The sequence below is a fragment of the Poromitra crassiceps genome, assembly GCF_964638095.1.
Source record: "Poromitra crassiceps genome assembly, chromosome: 30".
Classification (NCBI taxonomy): Eukaryota; Metazoa; Chordata; class Actinopteri; order Beryciformes; family Melamphaidae; genus Poromitra; species Poromitra crassiceps.
The window spans coordinates 15,194,811-15,217,860 of record NC_139652.1 but is presented as its reverse complement, the minus strand read 5'-3'; the positions used below and the strand labels follow the sequence as shown (position 1 = coordinate 15,217,860).

Sequence of the window (23,050 nt, the reverse complement as noted above, 5' to 3'; positions counted from 1 at the left end):
AAGTTTCCCCCATGTCCCTCTCACACTGAGAGAGGGGGAGCTTTACCACGTCTTCATCAGCTACAGCAGTACTGACTATCGCTGGACCCACTCCCTCATCAACAAGCTGGAGTCCTGTGGCCTGCAGGTCTGCTACCATGAGCGTGACTTCACCCCCGGCCGCACCGTGTTGGAGAACATGTCCGACTGCATCCAGGAGAGCCAGAAGGTCCTGCTGGTCCTCAGCTCAGAGTTTGTGAGGAGCCGCTGGTGTCTCCTGGAGGCCAACATGTCTCTGTTCAGAGACTGCATGGAGAGGAAGCCCATAGTGCCAGTGCGGCTGGAGCCAGGAGTCTCTGTTCCTCTCCACCTCTGCCACATCACCTACCTGGAGGCCAGGGACCCAGACTTTATCAGCAAGCTGCTCAAGGTGCTCTGCACCCCCAATCAGCAGCTTCAAGGCTCCACTGTGGTTCCCTTCCAGCCTCCCTCGATCTACAACGGGAAGGTCCTGCAGCCTTTGACTGCTGTCAATGAGGAGGGACTCCAGAATTGGCAGGCTGGTCATTTTAGTGACATGGAGGTGCCAGACCAGCTGCGTTTGGTCATTGAGGACCAAGAGAAGTACAGAATGGCTGTGAGGAGGATCAACAGTGTTCAGAAGAAAGTCTGGCTGTGTCCACTCTGGCAAAGAGTATTGCTTTTTATTGCTGGTTTCATGCTATTATTCGGCATAGTAACTTCAATGACATATCTGACAATGATGGTGGGGGAGAAGAAACCCCTTCTTGGTAATACATCTATGTCATACACTGTTCTCATGTTCTGGTGTGTACCATTGGGATTGTTAATTCAGTTTATTCTCTGGATGAAGGATGACGAGAAGTATATTTTGAGGGAGATGCAGAAAGCTGTAGGTGAAGCAAACACAATCCTTTCTGAGGAGAAAGTGTTGATGGGCTGTCGGTCCAAAGAAAAAATCTATCTGGTCTATGTTTGTCTGGATGGGTGCAGACGTGAGTTTGAAGAAACATTTTCTGAGCAGCTCTGTGCTGAGGAGATGTTTCAAAGAGCTCTGGTCTTCTTCTCATCAGGATACGCCTGCTGCCTGGCCAAAAGACACTTCCCCTTTACCCAACCCAGGTGCACTGGTCACCTAGAGGGAGGGGTGTGTTTCTGCCAATACGTCTCCCAGCAGCTGAGCAAGGAAGAGTGGAATTAGGAGTAGCTGAGGACAATCATAAAGACTATGAACTTTCAGTCATTGAACATTCAAGTCATTGGAAGCTATGATCTGCACATCCCCCTAAAGCCTGTGATATCATCCTGTGATATTATCCATGTGATAAAAAAAAGTAAATCCATTGGTATTTATAATGTATGTAATTATTGCAACTAAACCTGGGCAAAATAGTTGCAAATCAAGATTAGAATATTAACCTGCAGGAAGTATCAGAAATTCACATAAGTAGTCAATTTCAGAAAAGTACAAGTGTTGTCCTATGTGGGGGAAACCCACCACCTGTAGCCTGTACTACGAAGCTATCTTAACAGACCCGCGATCTGTCACTTTGATCTGGTTTGACTGAACAGGATCAAAGCTATCTAGTTTAACGATACTACGACGCTGGTTTTCTACTCGATAACTGAAGCTGGCTTTATCTGGGATCTGCCTGTGCACGCGCACGTTTTTCGCTCGTGCACAGGCGCGGGTCCACGCGAAAGAGGTGCGCTAGCCAATCACATTATAAACCGCTGAGTTGATCCACGCCCACACCCATTTCCACACCCATTTCCTCATTCAATGAAAGCGCAGTGCGTGATCAGAGTTTTAGCGGATATTTAATGTAACCTATGTCAGAATGAAAATCCGCGTTGGATATAGTCTGCCGAAGGACTGCTAAAGCTGCCGCTTGTATTCACATCAGTCATTTGATTTACTTTGATCAGCGATTTCTGTCCCCTAAATGTGTAATCTCAGCCTATAAATTTCCACAATCTGTAAACCTATTTAGACCATAGATTTAGATACGCATGCTCAATGAATAATGATCTCTATCACTCATGTGTGTGGTTGCACTGATCGAATAATTCATATATAAAATAATGATAATGCTGATGCCTAATATAAAAGAGAAAACTGCTGAACTGAATTGAGACGATGCGGGCATAGTTTTCATTGATAAAAACTAGCCTATTTTTGCTCATATATTGGCATACAGCCTACAGGAGACAGTTCCAGCTGAAACATGCAAGAGTAGCCTGCATATTTAGTAGCCTATTGGGGCTATCCCATATTTATCCCATATCTATATTATATGTATAGGCTTTTCTGGCATGTAGGAGAATATCACCCTCACTCGTTTATGATATGCGCTGCGTGATTAATAGTGATCATATTTCTCCACGCATCGTTGAGCTGTTAAGACATAAAGTGGTAAGTAGGCATAATTTAATTATGTAGCCTACAGAGCCACAAATGTTTTTCTTGTTCTATTCTCAGTTGACTGCAATCTATTTTTCATATGGCGATCTTATATGAATGGTGAGTGACTCCAGAGAGCCGATTTTATGGGTCTGTCATGGATTTTGATCTTATCCTCTGAAGCTAACCTGGTCGGGACCAGGTTAGCTTTGCAGCGTGAGTTGCCATGGTGATTAGAAGTTAACTTGCTTTGTAGTACGGCTAAACCAGGTTCAAACTCAAACTTACTCGGATAAGGCATTAAACTAGCTACGTAGTACAGGCCCCTGGTATCTAGGTAGACTAAACAAAAGTATTATTATGATATAACTCAAGACATCTTCCTGCTTGTCTACATATTATCGGCGAAACTAAAACTGAAAGAAACATCCATTAGCCTGAAGGGTGATGCAGCAAGCAAAATGTTGCCATTGAAGGGACAGATACTTTAATTGCTGCACCCATGTTATAGAAGTCATTCAGCAAACAGAATGTACTGTAGTGTATCCCTTTAACAAAGCTCAGAACAATGTAGTGTTGATGCTCTCCATTTATAGGCTATACTTCCTCATTCCTACTGTTGTTGACCCTGCACACTAGCATCGCTATTATCAACAGGTAGGCATGACTTGGTTTATTTTTTGTCCTAATAGGTTATTAATGATTCAACAGAACAGAGATTAACTACCAAATATGAATTACAGTATGGACAATGTCTTACATTTTAGTTGCTTGTCATTTTTCCACATAGGACTGAGCAATTAAATTAAATAAAATAAGAAAAATGACAGCCCGTTTCAGTCATCGTGAATTTACTGCATGGAATCCTTGGAATGCGTATCGCTCAGCTCACATTTCCAAAGCCTGACAGCATTATATACAGTAGTGTTAAATCATAGAAGATAACCAGTATGAATAACATTTGATAAATATGAAACTGGTCTAATTTGCGGGTATGTTGCCGGAGAAAATCGAAGAAAAATATACACCCATGGCATGCATGTGTTGAAAGTGGTGCAGGTTTGCGCAGGTTGGACCTTTATCCCCCACCCCCATCTGCCCTCTCTGGCACTGTGTGTGTGTGTGTGTGTGTGTGTGTGTGTGTGTGTGTGTGTGTGTGTGTGTGTGTGTGTGTGTGTGTGTGTGTGTGCGTGCGTGCGTGCGTGCGTGCGTGCGTGCGTGCGTGCGTGCGTGCGCATGTGTGTGCGTGCTTTGAGCCGCTTTCTGTCTCGGCTCTCGCTTCCTTGTAGAGCCAGACCAGTTTATCGGGTCATTTGGCCCGTGGTATCACAGACGTAAATGTGCCCAGGCGAGTGTGTTGTTCACTTTTTAAATGCTCCTCTATTGGTTGAGAAAATACTATGTGACTCCAGATTTGCATATAGTGTCAAAAGACACATCATCTTTGCCCAACCCAGCTGCACTGTTCACCTAGAGGGAGGGGGCAGAGTGGCATGTGATGAAATGAGATTAGAACTAGCTTAGACGGGACATTGTCTTAAACTGTTTATTTGAACAAGATGATGTTTGGCAGAGGATATTAGCCAGGATAACGAGAAGCCAATCCACTCAACTTGAGGTAAAATCAATCAAATTGCCTTTGATATTAAATAAAATTTGTTGAATATGGTTAAAAAGGAGCTCTGATGCGTTTCGGCCTATGGTTTGAGCATCTTGCCTTCTTTGGCAAGAAGAGGTATACAGAAGAAGATGAAGGCAAAATAACTTCAAACCCCTATGGTAAAAGAAAAAAAACATTAATATACAGGGAATTAGTAGCGGCATCTACAGAATCTTCAAACTATAAAAGAATAGCATGGATAGATGATCTCCAGACAGATATCTCAGAGGAGGAATGGGAAAAGGCTTGTTATCAAGCACAAACAACATCCATTAATAGTAGATTCAAATTGATCTCATATAATTGGCTTATGAGAACATATGTAACGCCTGGAAAAACTCAATAAATGTAACCCTAATGTCCCAGACAGTTGTATTAAGTGTAGAACAGAGGAAGTAACTATATTTCATTGTATTTGGAAATATAAACATATACCGTACAAGACTTTTGGAAAGAAATAATTGCCACAATCTCCACCATCATTAACAAAGAAATTCCTGTAGTACCAGAGATATGTATTCTTGGTCTTATTCCAGAAACAAATCTGGCCCTAAGAACTCATGAAAGTAGGTTGGACAACCTATGCTTATTACATGCGAAACGTCTTATTGCTAGACACTGGAAAAATGTTTGTGGTCCTTCTTTGAACATGTGGATTAAAGAGCTTTCTTCATGCTTAGCGATTGAAAGACTTACATATACTGTATAATCAAACAGAAAAGTCATATTTTTCATAAAATATGGGATTCATTTATTGCATTCTTGGAGTCAAACCCTGATAACCTGTCTTTGTAACGATGACATTTATTAAGTGAGGCTGCACACTTTCTTTTGTTTGTTGTTTTGTTTTGTGTGTGTGTGTGTGTGTGTGTGTGTGTGTGTGTGTGTGTGTGTGTGTGTGTGTGTGTGTGTGTGTGTGTGTGTGTGCGTGTGCGTGCATGCGTGCGTGCGTGCGTGGTTGTGTGTGTGTTTGTGTGTGTGTGTGTGTGTGTGTGTGTGTGTGTGTGCATGTGTGTTTTCTTTCTTTCTTTGTACACTCAAAATAATCAATCATACATGTGAATGTATGTGAATGTATGTGGATACATATCCAAATAGTTTATGTTCTATATCTCTGATTTATTTCAGTTTGGAAATTGTCACTATTGTTTTTATATGTAATGATGGCTCAGAGGAGGGCGGGTGGGAGGGGAGGGAAGGGAAAGAATTTTGTTATATGTGATGTAACCATTTCATCCTTGTAAGAAGATATTTTCAAGTATAGAAGAAGAAGATAGTTTCAAGTTTGCAATTTGAAAATCAATAAAAAATATGCAATACAAAAAAAAATAAGGCAAAATACGTCAGACCTTGTCATTTATCTTCTTGTTTATTTTAAAACATGAACACAGTCTTACTAATATAATCAGGCAGCCGGTTCTGTGGCGGGGCGCACAATTACTTAACTGCCAGCTGAGCGGGTGACGAGAACCTCCAGTGTTTATCCAATCAATTATCATCCCACTTTGGGTTTGTCTTATAGGCTGGGGTCTGCTGCTGCTCTCGGAACAGAGCCATACTGCCAAATGTAACTATCTATTGCATATGGCAACACAAGTTTAGTTTTGACTATAGTGGTCCTGACAGAACTGACATTTAATCTGACCAATGACAGCCCATAAACTGACACCTGGCGTCTGACGGATTCAAAAGTAACACTTCCTATGTGCAAAGCAGCCTTTCTTACATCTCTACTGCTGATGTAGGTATCTCTACTCCCATTCTGTCAAGGGTTACCTAAATATAGTTTGAAAATAATTTTGTAGCTGTACTAACATAATAAAAAAGTATTATTGTAATGTATGGATCTTTGAAATAGATGTCTGACTGCATTTATACATTATTAGATTCTAACCTGATTGCTTTTTCTTTAGATAATGGAATCTATTAATTTGCTTGAGACTGAAGGTGGCTTTGAGTCAAACCACGCTGTCCCTCTGCCTCCCTCAAGTTTCCCCCATGTCCCTCTCACACTGAGAGAGGGGGAGCTTTACCACGTCTTCATCAGCTACAGCAGTACTGACTATCGCTGGACCCACTCCCTCATCAACAAGATGGAGTCCTGTGGCCTGCAGGTCTGCTACCATGAGCGTGACTTCACCCCCGGCCGCACCGTGTTGGAGAACATGTCCGACTGCATCCAGGAGAGCCAGAAGGTCCTGCTGGTCCTCAGCCCAGAGTTTGTGAGGAGCCGCTGGTGTCTCCTGGAGGCCAACATGTCTCTGTTCAGAGACTGCCTGGAGAGGAAGCCCATAGTGCCAGTGCTGCTGGAGCCAGGAGTCTCTGTTCCTCTCCACCTGTGCCACCTCACCTACCTGGAGGCCAGGGACCCAGACTTTATCAGCAAGCTGCTCAAGGTGATCTGCACCCCCAAGCAGCAGCTTCAAGGCTCCACTGTGGTTCCCTTCCAGCCTCCCTCAATCTACAACGGGAAGGTCCTGCAGCCTTTGACTGCTGTCAATGAGGAGGGACTCCAGAAATGGCAGGCTGGTCATTTTAGTGACATGGAGGTGCCAGACCAGCTGCGTTTGGTTATTGAGGACCAAGAGAAGTACAGAATGGCTGTGAGGAGGATCACCAGTGTTCATCAGAAGACAGTCTGGCTGTGTCCATTCTGGGAAAGAGTAAATATTGCTGGTGTGATGCTATTTTTAATCATAACCACTTTCATTTTATTTTTGACAGCTGCAGTGTTGACAACCGATGAGAACACCGTTCTTGGTAAAACATCTATGTCATACACTGTTCTCATGTTCTTCTGTGTACCATTGGGATTGTTAATTCGGATTTGTCTCTGGAAGAAGGATGACGAGAAGTATATTTTGAGGGAGATGCAGAAAGCTGTAGGTGAAGCAAACACAATCCTTTCTGAGGATAAAGTGTTGATGGGCTGTCGGTCCAATGAAAAAATCTATCTGGTCTATATTTGTCTGGATGGCTGCAGACGTGAGTTTGAAGAAACATTTTCTGAGCAGCTCTGTGCTGAGGAGATGTTTCAAAGAGCTCTGGTCTTCTTCTCATCAGGATACGCCTGCTGCCTGGCCAAAAGACACTTCCCCTTTACCCAACCCAGCTGCACTGGTCACCTAGAGGGAGGGGTGTGTTTCTGCCAATACGTCTCCCAGCAGCTGAGCTGGGATGAGTGGAATTAGAAGTAGCTGAGGACAATCATAAAGACTATGAACTTTCACTCATTGTACATTCAAGTCATTGGAAGCTATGATCTGCACATCCTCCAAAAGCCTGTGATATCATCCTGTGATAAAAAAAAAAAAAGTAAATACGTTGGTATTTATAATGTATGTAATTATTGCAACTAAACCTGGGCAAAATAGTTGTCAAGATTAGAATATTAACCCACCACCTGGTATTTAGGTAGACTAAAAAAAGTATTATTATGATATATATAACTCAAGACATCTTCCTGCTTGTCTACATATTATTGAACTTGAACTTGAACTATTATTGGCGGAACTAAAACTGAAAGAAACATCCATTAGCCTGAAGGGTGATGCACCAACAAAATGTTGCCATTAAAGGGACAGATACTTTAATTGCTGCACCCATGTTTCTTAGAAGTCATTCAGAAAACAAAATATAGTGTATCCCTTTAACGAAGCTCAGAACAATTATGTGCTGATGCTCTGCATTTTTAGGCTATACTTCCTCATTCCTACTGTTGTTGACCCTGCACAATCGCTATTATCAAGGTAGGCATGACTTGGTTTTTGTCCTCATAGGTTTGATTCAACAGCACAGAGATTAACTACCAAATATTAATTACAGTATGGACAATGTCTTACGTTTTAGTTGCTTGTCAGATGGTCATGTTTAATTACTACATGTATACAGAGTATTTGAAAACATGCTTACAATAATGCACTCTCATTCGACTCACACCTGAATGATATACTGTAGCATTTTTCCACCTTCATGAATATTTATCCAACTGCCATAAAACCTGACAGAAGAAGAAGATTATTGTGTTTTCTGGTCTAATGAATTATAGTATTATTATTAAAAACCTTGGGGCCTATTTCACAAAAATCGCCATAACTCCGGACCACATTGTCCGATCCGAACCAAACTTGGTCCAGGTATGCAGGTATGCAGTACTCTGAGCTGAGAAAAATAAAATTGTGTCATTTCTAATCAACGATTGAAAAGTAACAATTAACGTTAGTCTTTACTGTCCAACACAGAGCAGTTCGGAGAAATTGTTTCACAACGAGAGACGGATTGTTTGTAGACTGCATTCATTGCCACTTTCAAAGCCGGTGTGAAAGCAGCTACTGACAGCTGCATGCGGACTCGTCTTCATAATCACTGTTGTGGAGCCCTGCAACACAGAGAGCATAGCCCTCGTTGCGTGCGTGAAGACAGAGGGAGAAGGAGTGAGACCAAAAGCAGGTATTATATATTGCTAAAAGTAGAAGATACTGTAGTGATGTACGCTTTGTCAGTGCGCCCTGCAGCCTGGGCTGTCAGTCTTCCGCTCAAACAGTACTTCACGGGGCGGCTGCGTGTCAATTATGCAATGCGTGCAGCTCTAAGCAGTATAGCCTATCGGAGGAATGTTTTTGTTTAGATGGCTGGAGGATTCAACTTGTCTTTTCGTTTTGTTAATGTGTTTTCTTCTGCTTGTAGATGTAAAAATAAACGCTTTCTAATGAAAAAAAATCAAGCATTTGTTGTGGTAAGGGTTTAATGGGGCACAGACAGTCAAAATGCGCATTTTAATCTTCTCGGTTAACCGACAATTGTCGGCTAATGAGGGTCGGTTGTCGGTCAAAGAAAATTATGATTTTCGACATCCCTATTCAGTAGCTGTATCTCACAAACCGTAAGAGCGACTGTTCCCAAATTGGGTACATAGGTTCATAGAGTACTCTTCTAATCTGGCCTAAAAAATTATACCGATTGACCTCACGGTGGCGCTATAGCTGCCCTCTTTACGTTTTGGTTCGTAAGTTTGGAACCGTAGCTTCTACGATCAAAATTCTTTCTGCCCTGGTTTCCTTGGCTCCTCCCACTTGTACTCACAAAGGCCCGCCCATTTCCCGCCCAAAACTACTTAGTACACCCTAGCAACGATCTACAAACGCCCGATAGCGATCAGCCAAAAACACCCTAGCAACCAGTTAATACACCCTTGCAACCGCCCAAACACGTCTGAGCTACACAGTGCCGATTGAGGCTGTATTTATACTGGATGGGAGGGCGGGGTCTAAGGCAGGGGCGGGGCGGTGCAAGGGGGGCGGAGCGTCACGCGGGAGCAAGCACAATCAAATTTGCTTCAGCAAATTTAGCCCGTTCTAGTTTTTTACTTACAAGCTGCCAAAAATGAGCCAACGAGATACAGCAGCTGGTGCATGTCCGTCTGTATATGGAGAGATCACGGCATCTCTGTCTGTGGAGAGATGCCGGCGTCTACGTGAGACCACTGTGTTTGAAGCAGCTGGAGGCCTAACTTACTGCATGGATTTTTTAAAGTCAATAACATTCCTTTACATTATATGTCTGTATTCATGTAATACATATACAAATGGCAATTAGCTGGTAATCTGCATGAGAAATAAAGAAAAAGAAAAAAATCTGGTTATTCACTGGTGTTATGTTATGTTCATACATTAGTGGGCCAAATTCTTCCGGGTTGTTTTAACACTTCCGGCGGTCACGGCGCAAAATACAAATGTGAGAAGAAGAGAGTTGTTTTTGTAGCAGTACTAGCTGACAGTGCAGGGGGTAAAACAAAGAACGTAGCCTACTACTTGGAGCTCGGTACACAGCAAGCAAGCGGAGTATCCACTGTTAGCCAGGTCAGATAACGTTATCGTCGACAATGACGAGCACTTTCTTGTAAAACATACCTGGACTCCAACAAAGAAAGCTTCAGATGGTTTTCTGTCCTCCGAGCGCACCGCGAGCCACTATAAGACCTGCAGATGTTAACGTAATTCCCTGGAATGCGAGAATTAACGAGCCAGTTACATGGCATTTCATTCTTAGACATTGCCGTTTGCTTTTATTTGGTATGTTACATACAATTGGCTAAATTATTATTTAATTCAGAGTTAGATGATATTGGAGCAGCCGGCCTTTTTCTTTTTCTTAGCCGGAAGTCGTCACACGACCACACAACCGGGTCAAATGGGCGTGGCTACATAAGGTGAATAATGATCATTGGCTTATACATTTGACCCGTCTCAAGGTGATCACTATAAGAGGAGTGCACTGTGTGTGTGTGTGTGTGTGTGTGTGTGTGTGTGTGTGTGTGTGTGTGTGTGTGTGTGCGTCTGTCTGTCTGTCTGTGTGTGTGTGTGTGTGTGTGCGTGTGTGTGTGTGTGTCTGTGTGTGTGTGTGCGCGCGTGTGCGTGTGTGTGCGTGTGCGTGTGTGAGCAGAATTTCGGCCGGTCACAGCTATGCCGTTTTAAGTGCGATCGGGGTGAAACTTTCAGGGGGTGTAAAGAGCACCCGTGCGGGTGACCTGTCACCTGATGGAGCCGGATTTTTTAATTAGGTGATTGCCCTAAGGCCTAATTACCTAATGATGTGATGTCATCATATGTCAGGTTACAAGTCAGAGGCAATCTCAGTCTCCCCATATCAAGTCAGATGTCACTTTACATGTATGGCAGGGAATTATTTTCATCTGTTAAAGCAACATTTATCTTCCATGATGAATTAAATCATAATCACAATGCTACGAAGACATTAGCTAATCACCACAGAGCCGCACAGAGCAGTTTATCAGGTCATTTTGCCCGGTATCACGGACGTAAATGTGAGCTCTGAAGCCGGCCTCCATCATCTGAGAATGGTCGGTGCGCTGGATGGACCTCTGCCCTTAAACATCAGATTTTGAAATAGGCGTTATTTTGATAAACTGACCTCGTAATGGGGATGTATACAGTTATGTGTGTCTACTAACATTATTAGAAGATCATAAAGATAACGCTGTTTCTGATAGTTTGCTAAATTACTATTTGCTAATCTGCTAATTGTTGCTAGCGAGCTTCTTCTTCTTCTTCTTCTAGCTTTCCGGCAGACTAGGGGCTCTATCGTCCCACTGGCCTTAAATTAGCGCTTGCCGCCAGGCGCAACCTATATTAGATTGCGTGGACCGGTGCAGTGCCTATTCTCGTGTCGGCGCTACACGCGGCCTTAAGCATTATAACCACGCCTTTTAACACCTTAACTGCCAACGACGAGTGTAGTCGTCAAACACAATCCAGCTGTTCACTGCCAGCGACGACTTGACTCGTCAAAAAAAAATTTTTTTTTTTTTTGACCGTGGGATGTGCATCTAACCCTTTTACATCTCTTATATAATTATTGGAGCCACCGAACGTTTACAACCCATTCCACCGACCCACTAAGTGGCAACAGTGCTCTCCTGGCTAGAGGAAGGCAAGCATTTTTTTAACTTGTCACGCCATTCTCACCCCAGCCATTCTCATGAAAATGGATGGGGGAAAACGCTCTCGTTTTCGCGCTGATTGCTGGCGATGCGGGATTGCAAATTTACATAATACATTACAGGTGGAACACACTTTGAAACACGCAGCATAAATATGACCAGAATCGCAAAAGCTTCTCTCAACCAAAACTCCAAGAAGCGAGCGAGTCCATGCCGACTTCCTCAAACAGCGGCCGTGCAGACAGGCACAGGACAGCAGCAAAAGCACTGAGACTGTGACGGCCGCTGCAGCCAAGAAGAACGCCCACGGAGGGAGGAGTTGAAGCAACTCTCCCTCTCGCTCTCTCCCTCTCTCTCTCTCTCTCTCTCTCTCGCTCTCTCTCTCTCCCTCCCTCCCTCTCTCTCTCTCTCTCTCTCTCTCTCTCCCTCTCCCCCTCTCACTAGGATTAAACCTAGTGCGTCTCCCTCCCGGAGGGAGAGAGAGAGAGAGGGAGGGAGAGCGAGAGGGAGGGAGAGAGAGAGAGAGAGAGAGAGAGGAGGGAGAGCGAGAGGAAGGGAGAGAGAGAGAGAGAGAGAGAGAGAGGGAGAGAGGGAGAGAGAGAGAGAGCCAAAAATGAATGGTTAAAGTGACATTTCTATCGAATTTCACAAAAAGCCGTTTATCTCTGAATATTTTTTCTGACGCTAAAACCATGCTGTATTCAACTGCTAATGCTTACATAACTACTAACTCTACAAACTAACTCTTTTAGACAGAGAAAGTACACATTCTATTAGTACTTTTGAGATATTGTATGTTCACAAACTCCAAGCAGAAAATAATCCTCGGCTCTTGTAAAATGAGCCACAATCCTCAAAAAACGGCTTGGCAGAAGCTACCTACAGCAAGAAAAAAACGGCTGGCAGTCAATGTGTTAAGCGTAGAATTATTCACAACGTGCTCATTGGAGAAGTGCAGTAAACAAATCACAATGTCCCTTTCATGTTCCATTCCACGGAGCGATCCAATCCGGTCAGAAAAGCCCGACCAAAGCGCTCTGAGCTCCCCCCTCCCTCTTTCATCCCCGTCTGTCTCCATATATATTATTCCATATTATTATGCTTCTCAAACCAATCTCACTGCAGTTTAAATACAGCAAGCATGTAAATACGCTACACTATAGCAATATCAAAGTGAAAAGAATGTTATAAACGCATCGGCTAGAAAAAATATAGCCTATCCCTGGATGTCATGATGAGATTAGATTGGTGAAAGTTTGGGCAGAATGATATCGTTTTCTCTTGCTACCTTTTCTTCTCCCCCACTGCACAGGTAGGATGATGCAACAGCCTCTGAATGACAGGGGCTCACAACTACGGTATAACAACTTTTTTTTCATCGGTCATTGTGCCTGTCTGACGCGCGAGAGAGAGGGAGTGAGAGGGGGAGAGAGTGTGAGATCGGCAGAGGAGAGCTGAGCGCAATTACGCACAGACAGTAATATCCCCGGCGCACTGAATAAGGCCTGGTTTTGAAAAGCGCTAAGTGCTAAATTAATGCCAGGGAGGAAGATAGCGTTAGGCCGGTATTTAAGGCCGAAACGCCCATTCTGGCCTATTCTGGCACTGCGCCACCTAGGGCTGCTCGATTAATCGAATTTTAATCTAGATTACGATTTGGGCTGTCCACGATTATGAAAACAAGATAATTGACATCAAACGATTTTGTGGCTCTTGTCTCTCTCGTTCTGTCTTGTATTGTAAATCAAGCACACCCCTTCCTTTGCTCGGCCCCTCCCCCAAAGCCCAAAGCACACCAGCTCGAGTTGTGACTGTCGTGTGAAGAGCCACATTTCACAGAAAGAGAGCCGCTGGTCGAGAAGAGAGGTGAAACAACGTATGTGGGGTGGAAACACTATGGTTTCGCCGAGTTTAAAGGTCCTTACACTGCACATATCTTGCACTGTTTGTTCCAAGTCTGTGCCTGTGATTGACAGGTGGGTCAAAACTCGCATCGCAATTCCGTGCCGTATATTCGCATTGCTCCCGATGTGTAAGGACCTTAACTTACACATCAAGAGTGATGCGAATATACAGCATGGAATTGCGATGCGATGCGAGTTTTGACCCACCTGTCAAGATATGCGCGGTCGTGGCATCACCCCGCAACACGACCTCTCCCTCTGTTTAATCGCTTAAAATCCACTCACAAAGTGGTCTATGACCAAGAAATAACGCTAAATGAACAAAAAGACAAAGTCCCATCTAGTTACTCCTGCCACAACACAGTCATCGATTCAGGACACTCTTTACAATGCGACCGCATTGATATGATGCATGAATATGCATTCAACAGCTAACGATCTCACAGATAAACATTAACAATAGGGCTGTGGCGATTCCCTTATCTCCCGATTCGATACTATCACGATTCTTGGGTGCCGATTCGATTTATATTGCGATTCTTAAGTATTGCGATTCTACGATTATTGCGTTTCGATATTCCGATTTATTGCGATTTTTGTTTATTTTTTTCTTTTCTTTTTTCAGTTTGTTTACTTTTTTACACTAGATTAGAACATGGGAAAAGTTGAATCATACACTAGAGACTGTATATTATATCATGAGTAGGGCTGGGCGATATAGTTAAAAACAGGGGCGGACTGGGATCATAATTCAGGCCGGGCATTAGATACCAAGCAGGCCAGGCCGATATGGGCCGACGCGTAAAATTTGGGCCATTTGAAGCCCAATTTGGGCCGTTTGAAGCCAGATTTGGGCCGTTTGAAGTCCAATTTTTACAATGAGATGCACCCACTTTAACCCTGAAGTGTAATTATTACTTCAGACTAACTAATAAAGTAATAAAACAGCTAGTAAACCAGTAGGCAGCGCCTGGCCTGCTGTTCAGTGAGTGGCCTGACTGCAAGCACCCAAAAAAAAAAAAAAAAAATTGCGATTATCGATTCTGGAATAAAAGATCGATCCAAAAAATCGTGACATTAAAAATCGCGATACTTAGGTGAATCGATTTTTCCCCCCACCCCTAATTAACAATAGCCTATTATGAACCTAAACGTAAGTCGCTTTGGATAAAACCATCTGCCAAATGAGTAATTTAATGTAGCCTAATGTAAACGAACGTTACTCAATAGCGTTCTCATTTGGTTAGATTTGAGGTTTAAGGACTACTAGTTCAGGGGCCGGTTGCACCAACTGGTCTTACACTGGTCTTAAGCTAAGTTGGTCGTAACTTTACGACCTAACAGCTACACCGGTTGCACCAAGACGACTTAAGCCTTATTTTCACTAAGACCAGGCGTAACTCCTACGCCTCGTCAGGAGGAGGCGTAGCAGAGATCTCCGCGGAGACCTTTTTGACCGTCATCGTCGTAACACCGCCAGTTCGCCGTCTTTGAAAGCACGACGTTAGATTATAACTAACTAGTTGTGTGGCTTAGCCTTCCCAAATGTTGCCGTTACTTTTTTAGAATGTAATACATAGAATTGGGAACGTTACATTCAATTTCATTCAGACTCCCTGACACTAATCGCCGCCGCCATTTTCCCCCGGGGCTTCCACAGGAGGAGGGGGGTGGGAGGAGGGAGGGTGTAGTGACGCACATACAGTAGTGGGTGACGGCGCGAGGCACATGTGGGCCAATCAGAGGGCATTCCCCGACAATTCACATGAACGCGCATTGCTACGACCAGCGTAGTTAAGACCAGAGTAAGCCGTGTTGGTGCAACAGGCGTAAATCCATGGTCTTAACTAAGACCGACGTAGGAGTTACGACCAGGCATCATAGTTAAGACCAGTTGGTGCAACCGGCCCCAGATGTTTACCAACATATTGAATGTAGATTAATAGTTGCAGTTGGTTGTGGCAGTTCACTGCAACATAGTAGGCCTACATATACTGTATATTTATTTTAGTTTAGTTTTTTTTTCTAAATCTTTGCACTTTTATTATTTATTTATTTATTTATTTATTTATTTATTTATTTTCAATTATATCTAAAATCCAAAGACATCCAATGTTAAAAAGAAAAGCCAGTGTCAATGTTCAATAAATGCATGATGTTGTTAATGTCAATGATGTCAATAATCATGTTAAATAATCGTGATCTCAATATCAATCAAAATAATCGTGATTATGATTTTTGCCATAATCGAGCAGCCCTAGCGCCACCCCTCTTCGGCGTAAAGCGCATTTCAGGGCCTAAAACCATGATGCTATCTTCCAGGCAGGCGCAAGGCACGTTTTTGTGCGTTTAACGCCAGTTTTAGCGCCTAAGGCCAGTGGGAAGATAGGAGCCTAGATGCCTTGCAGCATTGCTGTCTCTCACTGGTCGGAAGTATTACTGTTCTTATTTATCCAATGTATTTATCATCTATTTCCCTTGAAATGGGGCCATAATTTAGAAAACGGAGAACATGAGAGCATGAAAAATGAAATACTTGAAATTGTTGATTCAGACCATAAACTCATTTGGAAAGTGTTTTATTTACGACATAGACCGAGAGAGAAGTCGGTCATTTCTCCATTCACTGCCATGTTAACTACTTTCTTTCTGCAGTACATCGCCGCCCACTGGCCATTCGAAATAATACAATTTCTGCATTAGCCTCAAAGAGAGAGAGGCTGAATTGCACACTAATAAAAGCTGAGGTTTTGTAGGACAAAACCAACATTTTTGGGGGCCTGAAGCAGCTAGTGCAAGACCTGGGGTTTCCCACAGAGCCACAGCGCCGCCTGTAATTGGTCCATGATCGATGAGCTGCCCGATCCTCTCAATCACGCGCCCGAAGCATAGCCTGCTTTATTGTCTATTTTACTCTAAATTGATGATAATTTACAAAATTAACATCATGCTGTTTTGAAGGAGACTTGAAACGAATGATTGAGATCACAAAAGGAAAGTATTCAGTTAGGTAATAAATCAAGTGAGAAGTAGGGTCATTTTCCCCTTCTATACAATATGACAAGAATGCATGTTTAAGGCACTTCCTGGCACTTACTTTGGCTTCACTTTTCAGTTCTCATCTGTTTTTCTCTCTCTTAGAAAATGGAATCAACCAATTTGCTTGAGCTTAGCGACGTTGGATCAAACCATACTGTCCCTCTGCCTCCCTCAAGTTTCCCCCATGTCCCTCTCACACTGAGAGAGGGGGAGCTTTACCACGTCTTCATCAGCTACAGCAGTACTGACTATCACTGGACCCACTCCCTCATCAACAAGCTGGAGTCCTGTGGCCTGCAGGTCTGCTACCATGAGCGTGACTTCACCCCCGGCCGCACCGTGTTGGAGAACATGTCCGACTGCATCCAGGAGAGCCAGAAGGTCCTGCTGGTCCTCAGCCCAGAGTTTGTGAGGAGCCGCTGGTGTCTCCTGGAGGCCAACATGTCTCTGTTCAGAGACTGCCTGGAGAGGAAGCCCATAGTGCCAGTGCTGCTGGAGCCAGGAGTCTCTGTTCCTCTCCACCTGTGCCACCTCACCTACCTGGAGGCCAGGGACCCAGACTTTATCAGCAAGCTGCTCAAGGTGCTCTGCACCCCCAAGCAGCAGCTTCAAGGCTCCACTGTGATTCCCTTCCAGCCTCCCTCGATCTACAATGGGAAGGTCCTGCAGCCTTTGACTGCTGTCAATGAGGAGGGACTCCAGAAATGGCAGGCTGGTCATTTTAGTGACATGGAGGTGCCAGACCAGCTGCGTTTGGTCATTGAGGACCAAGAGAAGTACAGAATGGCTGTGAGGAGGATCAACAGTGTTCATCAGAAGACAGTCTGGCTATGTCCACTCTGGGAAAGAGTAATGGCTTATATTGTTGGTGTGATGCTATTTTTAATCATAACCACTTTCATTTTAGTTTTGACAGCTGCAGTGTTGATAATCGATGAGAAAACCGTTCTTGGTAAATCATCTATGTCATACACTGTTGTCATGTTCTTCTGTGTACCATTGGGATTGTTAATTCGGATTTGTCTCTGGAAGAAGGATGACGAGAAGTATATTTTGAGGAAGATGCAGAAAGCTGTAGGTGAAGCAAACGCAATCCTTTCTGAGGATAAAGTGTTGATGGGCTGTCGGTCCAATGAAAAAATATATCTGGTCTATGTTTGTCTGGATGGGTGCAGACGTGAGTTTGAAGAAACATTTTCTGAGCAGCTCTGTGCTGAGGAGATGTTTCAAAGAGCTCTGGTCTTCTTCTCATCAGGATACGCCTGCTGCCTGGCCAAAAGACACTTCCCCTTTCGCCAACCCAGCTGCACTGGTCACCTAGAGGGAGGGGTGTGTTTCTGCCAATACGTCTCCCAGCAGCTGAGCAAGGAAGAGTGGAATTAGGAGTAGCTGAGGACAGTCATAAAGACTATGAACTTTCACTCATTGAACATTCAAGTCATTGGAAGCTATGATCTGCACATCCTCCAAATCCAGGGTCAAATAGTAGCTGCAAATAAGTCTTTGAATATGTTTGAACTTGCAGCGATCACATTAGTGGGCAGTCATTTATGTGCCCGGGCGGACCACTACTTTACTTTCTACACAGCTAACGCAGCATCTGGAGTCAGTGGCAGAGTGGCTCCAACATTCCTGTCTAACATTGAACATCAAGAAAACGGTGTCAATATGCTTCTCGTCCAGAAGACGGTCCTCACCAGATGACGTGAATGAAATAAATAAGCTAAACTTAAAAATCAATGACCAATCAATTGACCAGGTATCTGAGGTAGAATATCTTGGCCTGAGGTTAGACCCTCATCTAAATCTTTTAGAACTGTATACAGGTGGTGAGCAGAGTAGCAAAGGCAAACCTATATACATTTAGATTGATAAGGAACTGTCTACCATTATATGCTGCCAATATTTATATGCACTCTATAAAAATCTATGTATGCAAATAATAATCTTTATATGCAAAAATAAAAATCATAATCTGCCTTTGGGAACTCAGTGTGCGGTGCTTTCTGATTGCTGTAGACGTTTCTGTCTGCTTTCTGTGTGTGTGTGTGTGTGTGTGTGTGTGTGTGTGTGTGTGTGTGTGTGTGTGTGTGTGTGTGTGTGTGTGTGTGTGTGTGTGCGTGTACGTGCGTGCGTGTGTGTGTGTGTGTGTGTGTGTGTGTGGCTGAAATATGTCAACTGCGACTTTCTTGACTTGCAAAGTTATATTTTAAATCGACAAACATCAAACGGGAATGAAAAAAATTACCGTAAATTCCGGACTATAAGGCGCACCGGTGTATAAGCCGCACCTTCAAAGTTGACTATTTTTTTCTTATATAAGCCGCACCGGACTATAAGCCGCGGGTGTTTTAATGGTATTTTTTTTTTTTTTTTTACAGTGCACACAGTGTCCGCGGTGTGGTGAAAAGAGGGCAAGAGAGGAAATTAAAACAGAAGTGGATTTATAGTTAGAAAGAGTGCTAAAGAAGAGAGAATTCCGTTTTTTATTTTTTTATTTTAGTTACTCACAGTACTATTGACCAGTCCAACTCAAAAGATATTCGGCAGTTTCACTTTGAGCTCTTGTTCCGCCGCTGTCCATCAATGGTTATGACGAGTCTCGCTGGGTACAGTACGCCAAAGCGATATCCATTGACTTTAACCTTTTCGATGATGCTGTTGTATGTTGCGCGTTTCTGTTGCACCAACGCGGAGAGGTCCTGCCGGACGAAAAAGCGCGTACCCTCCCAGGTGAGGGGCTTCTTCCCCGCAGCCTGGAGGATGAGTTGACGGTCGGGCCAGCGGAGTAGGCAGATGAAGATGGCCCTCGGTGGCAGGCCGGGGTCTGGACGTGGCCGAGGCGCCCGGTGTGCCCTGTCCACCTCTGGTGGTTTCTCGCCTTCCTTCAGGTCCAGGATGTAACACAGGATTTTGCCACGAAAGCGTCCATGTCACCAATCTCAGCTCCCTCTTTTACATTGATCAGGCGAATGTTATTTCTTTTACTCCTGCTGATTAAGTCATCAACCTGCGTGTGCAGGGTTTCGATTTGTTTTTGCATTTTATCCACTTTCGGACTCACTGTGTTGTTTTTGTCCTCCAGTGCGCTGATGCGCTTTTCCGCATTAGAAACTCTGTTCACGGTTACCTTATTTTCTTTAGTGATTGAGTGGATGGACTTCTGCACGTTTTCAAACTTGTTTTCAAGCTGCTCAAACCTCTGAGCGATGTCGGACTTAATCGATAGTGTTTCACGGAGTAAAAGTTTAGCCCAAGCCGTGTATCTCCAGCCTCCAGCAGGTGAGTCATTTCCTCATTCATGGCGGTGATTGCTTCGTCTTTTTCTTTCTGCTTACCTGTGTTGTGTTATGTTATGTTATGTTGTTAAAAGAGGGCAAGAGAGGAAATTAAAACAGAAGTGGATTTATAGTTAGAAAGAGTGCTAAAAAAGAGAGATTTTCTTTTCTTTTTTGAAAAAATCCATAGATAAGCCGCACCGTTATATAAGCCGCAGGGGCCAAAAAAGCCCAAAAAACGGGAAAAAAGCCGCGGCTTATAGTCCGGAATTTACGGTACTGTCTCTCGCCGTTCACCACCACTCTTTTTTTACGCTGCAGCTGGTGCGTATGCTGAAGCAGGAAGGAGGCATGACTTTGGCTCTCTATCAAACTTAAAAGACCCCCTTCAAACATGTTTTAAGATGTACACTATAAAGACTATTGATTAATAATTTGTGTGATATGGTTTTTCCACAAAAAAGGTAGAAAAAAGCTTGGAGAACACAAGACGAGAGAGACATACAAACAACATTACATCGTCGTGCATTAAAATTCAAATAACTAGCAAGTACAGATACCTGAAAATCCCACTTAAGTATAGAGTAACAAAGTATTTGTACTTAGTTACATCCCATCTCTGATGATGATGATGACACACCCACAGACTCACATAGAATACCAGCCCCACTGTTGCGCCTGGTAGCCTAATGACCATGGTTCTATGCAGCTCCTGCTCCTGCACTTGGTAAGCTTTACATTGCACTAGCTGCCAGTATCACACCATATTAAGATCTCAAATTCTTCAGGGAATATTAATTGAATTTGTATCATTTCTCAAGATTACAGGTTGCCAGAACGTAACTGCTGAAATCCTCTGATCCTTGTTTGGCCATGTAGGTAAGTTTGTAGTTGCATTCAACATTCCTTGTCATGTCTACTCCTGCCAAGAACTGCATGGCTGTCAATTTCTCATTGGTAACCTGAATCTGAAGTATGGAGAAACATTTTTTAATAATATTATAAAGGCAACCCAACCTATATATCCCAGTCCAACATCTGTCTGAATTGGTCCACTTTATACACTGAACCACAAGGCAAGGCCTATTTATATGTTGAGTACATGTAACTTGATGATATGGCGGTGATTGGAATAATGACCGTGTGAAAACTATAAGCGAAGTGGTGCAAAAGCATGTGAACTAAGCGTTACACTATATTGTGGCACTCAAAAATATTTGCAGTATAAGTGTATAAGTTTGACAGGTCTGCATGTGCCCCTTTTTAACATTGAATACCTGCCCCTCTAAAGGTCTCTGCACGGCCCTGGTATACTAGTCCCAGTCTAACTCTCCGTACCCCCAACGATCCTATTCCTACAAGCAGACAATAAAACATATAAACAAGAAAAAGGAAATGAAACATCACCAGGTCCTATTTGTTTATTACCGGTAGTTTGCTTTTCACTGTGTAGTGCACACTAACAAGCATGGACTCATCTAGAGCTGTGTGTTCTCTGACACACATGGAGTCATTAGAACCTGTTCATAAGTTTGATGGAATATCTGATTCATAATATGTTAACTAATTACTTATTAATCATCTAAAGATGTATATTAATGTATTAGAAATGATTAGTTCATCGTTAAGTAAGGGCTTATAAATGACATGAATGTTATTATGAAGTGTCACTGCTACTATTGAGATTGAACTATGAATCTAATTGGAGGATGAAAGGTAACAGTGAAAGCACCCAGGGTGAATTTTCTGGAAATAAGGGCACTTTTCCTAACACGAAGGAATAAACCTCCAACCACAAATTTTAAACAAATTGTCTAATAGCAAATATTTTGTAACTACCGGCAGGTAGGAAATTAGCAGGGGCTCGGGGCAAAATGCGACTAAAGAATTTAGAATTGCCCTTGGAATTGGGGTGACGGGGGCTTTTAAATGCCTTCATAAAATAAAGAGTTTAATACTTTCTGACTATATTTTAACATTATTCTGTATTTGCAAAACATGACTCGAATCCATACCTGCACAACCCCGACCCCTCCTCCTCCTAGTGTTATTTACCTCCGTGACACGCAGCACAAGCTAGCTGGCCAGCTAGTTCACATTAATAAATGAAGCCTGCGTTAGTTCATTCAAGACATGATGTCATAGGCTACGCCCCAGCTGTACCAGCTGACAGCCTCTGTTTGGTTCACCGTTTAACCAATTCTCCAATCACAGTCATTCTCACATCAAGGCGGTCCATTTAAATGTGGCAGCCTCTCACTCACTAATCTGTTCCCCACCTTGCTGATCGTTGCGGCTGCTGGCAAACGCTTTGCCCCCTCCACCCCAGCCTCCACCTTTTAGATCAATGCTATCATGTATTGTAGCTCTGGAGTCTGCATGGCTCAAAAAATGAACATGTTCCCATGTCTTGCTTTTAGGCTCCCTCTTTTACTTCTATGGTTTAAATGTATCTGGAATATTTTATTCCCATGGGGGATTCTGCTTGCTCTCCCTGCTCGGCGTAGCATGCTGCTGAGCAGAGTTCAGGGAGAATTAAATTAATTAAATATGAAATTAAATATTAAATTAATTCTAAGAGCGGAGCCTTCAACGCCAAACATAATTGTATGCATTGTATTCATAATACAATAAATGGTTAATTCTATGACTTGAGTGTTCATGAATGAACATGCCAGATGCCAGACAATCAACAATGTTGTTGAGATAGGAACTGGGGATCTTTAACTGTGATTGTTTATCAACTTTTAGAAATAAAACATGCTTGGATAAGAGTCATTGATTGGTCTGTCATGCTACATAGCTGGTATTTACCAACATTTAATAAAATTGCCCTGGAAATGATCCAAAATGCCCCCGAAATATGTTTCACAAGAGCAAAAATAGCCCTTGTTTAAAAAAAAAAGTTAATTTCCTACCCTGACTACCGGTAATTATAGATTTGTAAAATATGAATTGTTGCTGCCCAGCACTTTCAATTTTAAAAGCAATTTCCAAACACGGCACAATTTACACAATTGCCTTTGGCCTCACTTCAGGCAAGCGATGATTGTTAAGCACTGAGTAATAACTCAGTAAATTCATGTAAGCCATGACACATACATTATAAATCATGTAAGCCATGACACATACATTATAAATCATGTAAGCCATGACACATACATTATAAATCATGTAAGCCATGACACATACATTATAAATCATGTAAGCCATGACACATACATTATAAATCATGTAAGCCATGACACATACATTATAAATCGATATAAGTCTTCTTCACTATGAGGCAGGTGGAGGTCTAGGGGC

The 23,050-nt window shown here is 43.0% G+C and overlaps 2 protein-coding genes across 2 annotated transcripts in view; both read left to right on the top strand.

Moving 5' to 3' along the window:
• Window positions 1-3,348, top strand: part of LOC310800457 (uncharacterized protein) — a 5,485-nt gene extending 2,137 nt beyond the window's left edge. The window contains exon 2 of the mRNA XM_083663055.1: window positions 1-3,348. This exon is cut by the window's left edge and continues 74 nt beyond it. Within this exon, the coding sequence (XP_083519181.1) occupies window positions 1-1,201 (1,201 nt within the window). The 3' untranslated portion in view covers window positions 1,202-3,348.
• Window positions 3,349-3,359: 11 nt separating this feature from the next.
• On the top strand, window positions 3,360-7,255 carry LOC310800633 (uncharacterized protein; the record flags this gene model as incomplete). The annotated part of the gene is made up of 3 exons (XM_083663261.1): window positions 3,360-4,022; window positions 5,978-6,727; window positions 6,905-7,255. The coding sequence occupies exons 2-3, from the start codon at window positions 5,981-5,983 to the stop codon at window positions 7,253-7,255; spliced, it is 1,098 nt and encodes a 365-aa protein (XP_083519387.1). The 5' UTR covers window positions 3,360-4,022; window positions 5,978-5,980.
• Between the last annotated feature and the right edge of the window lie 15,795 nt (window positions 7,256-23,050).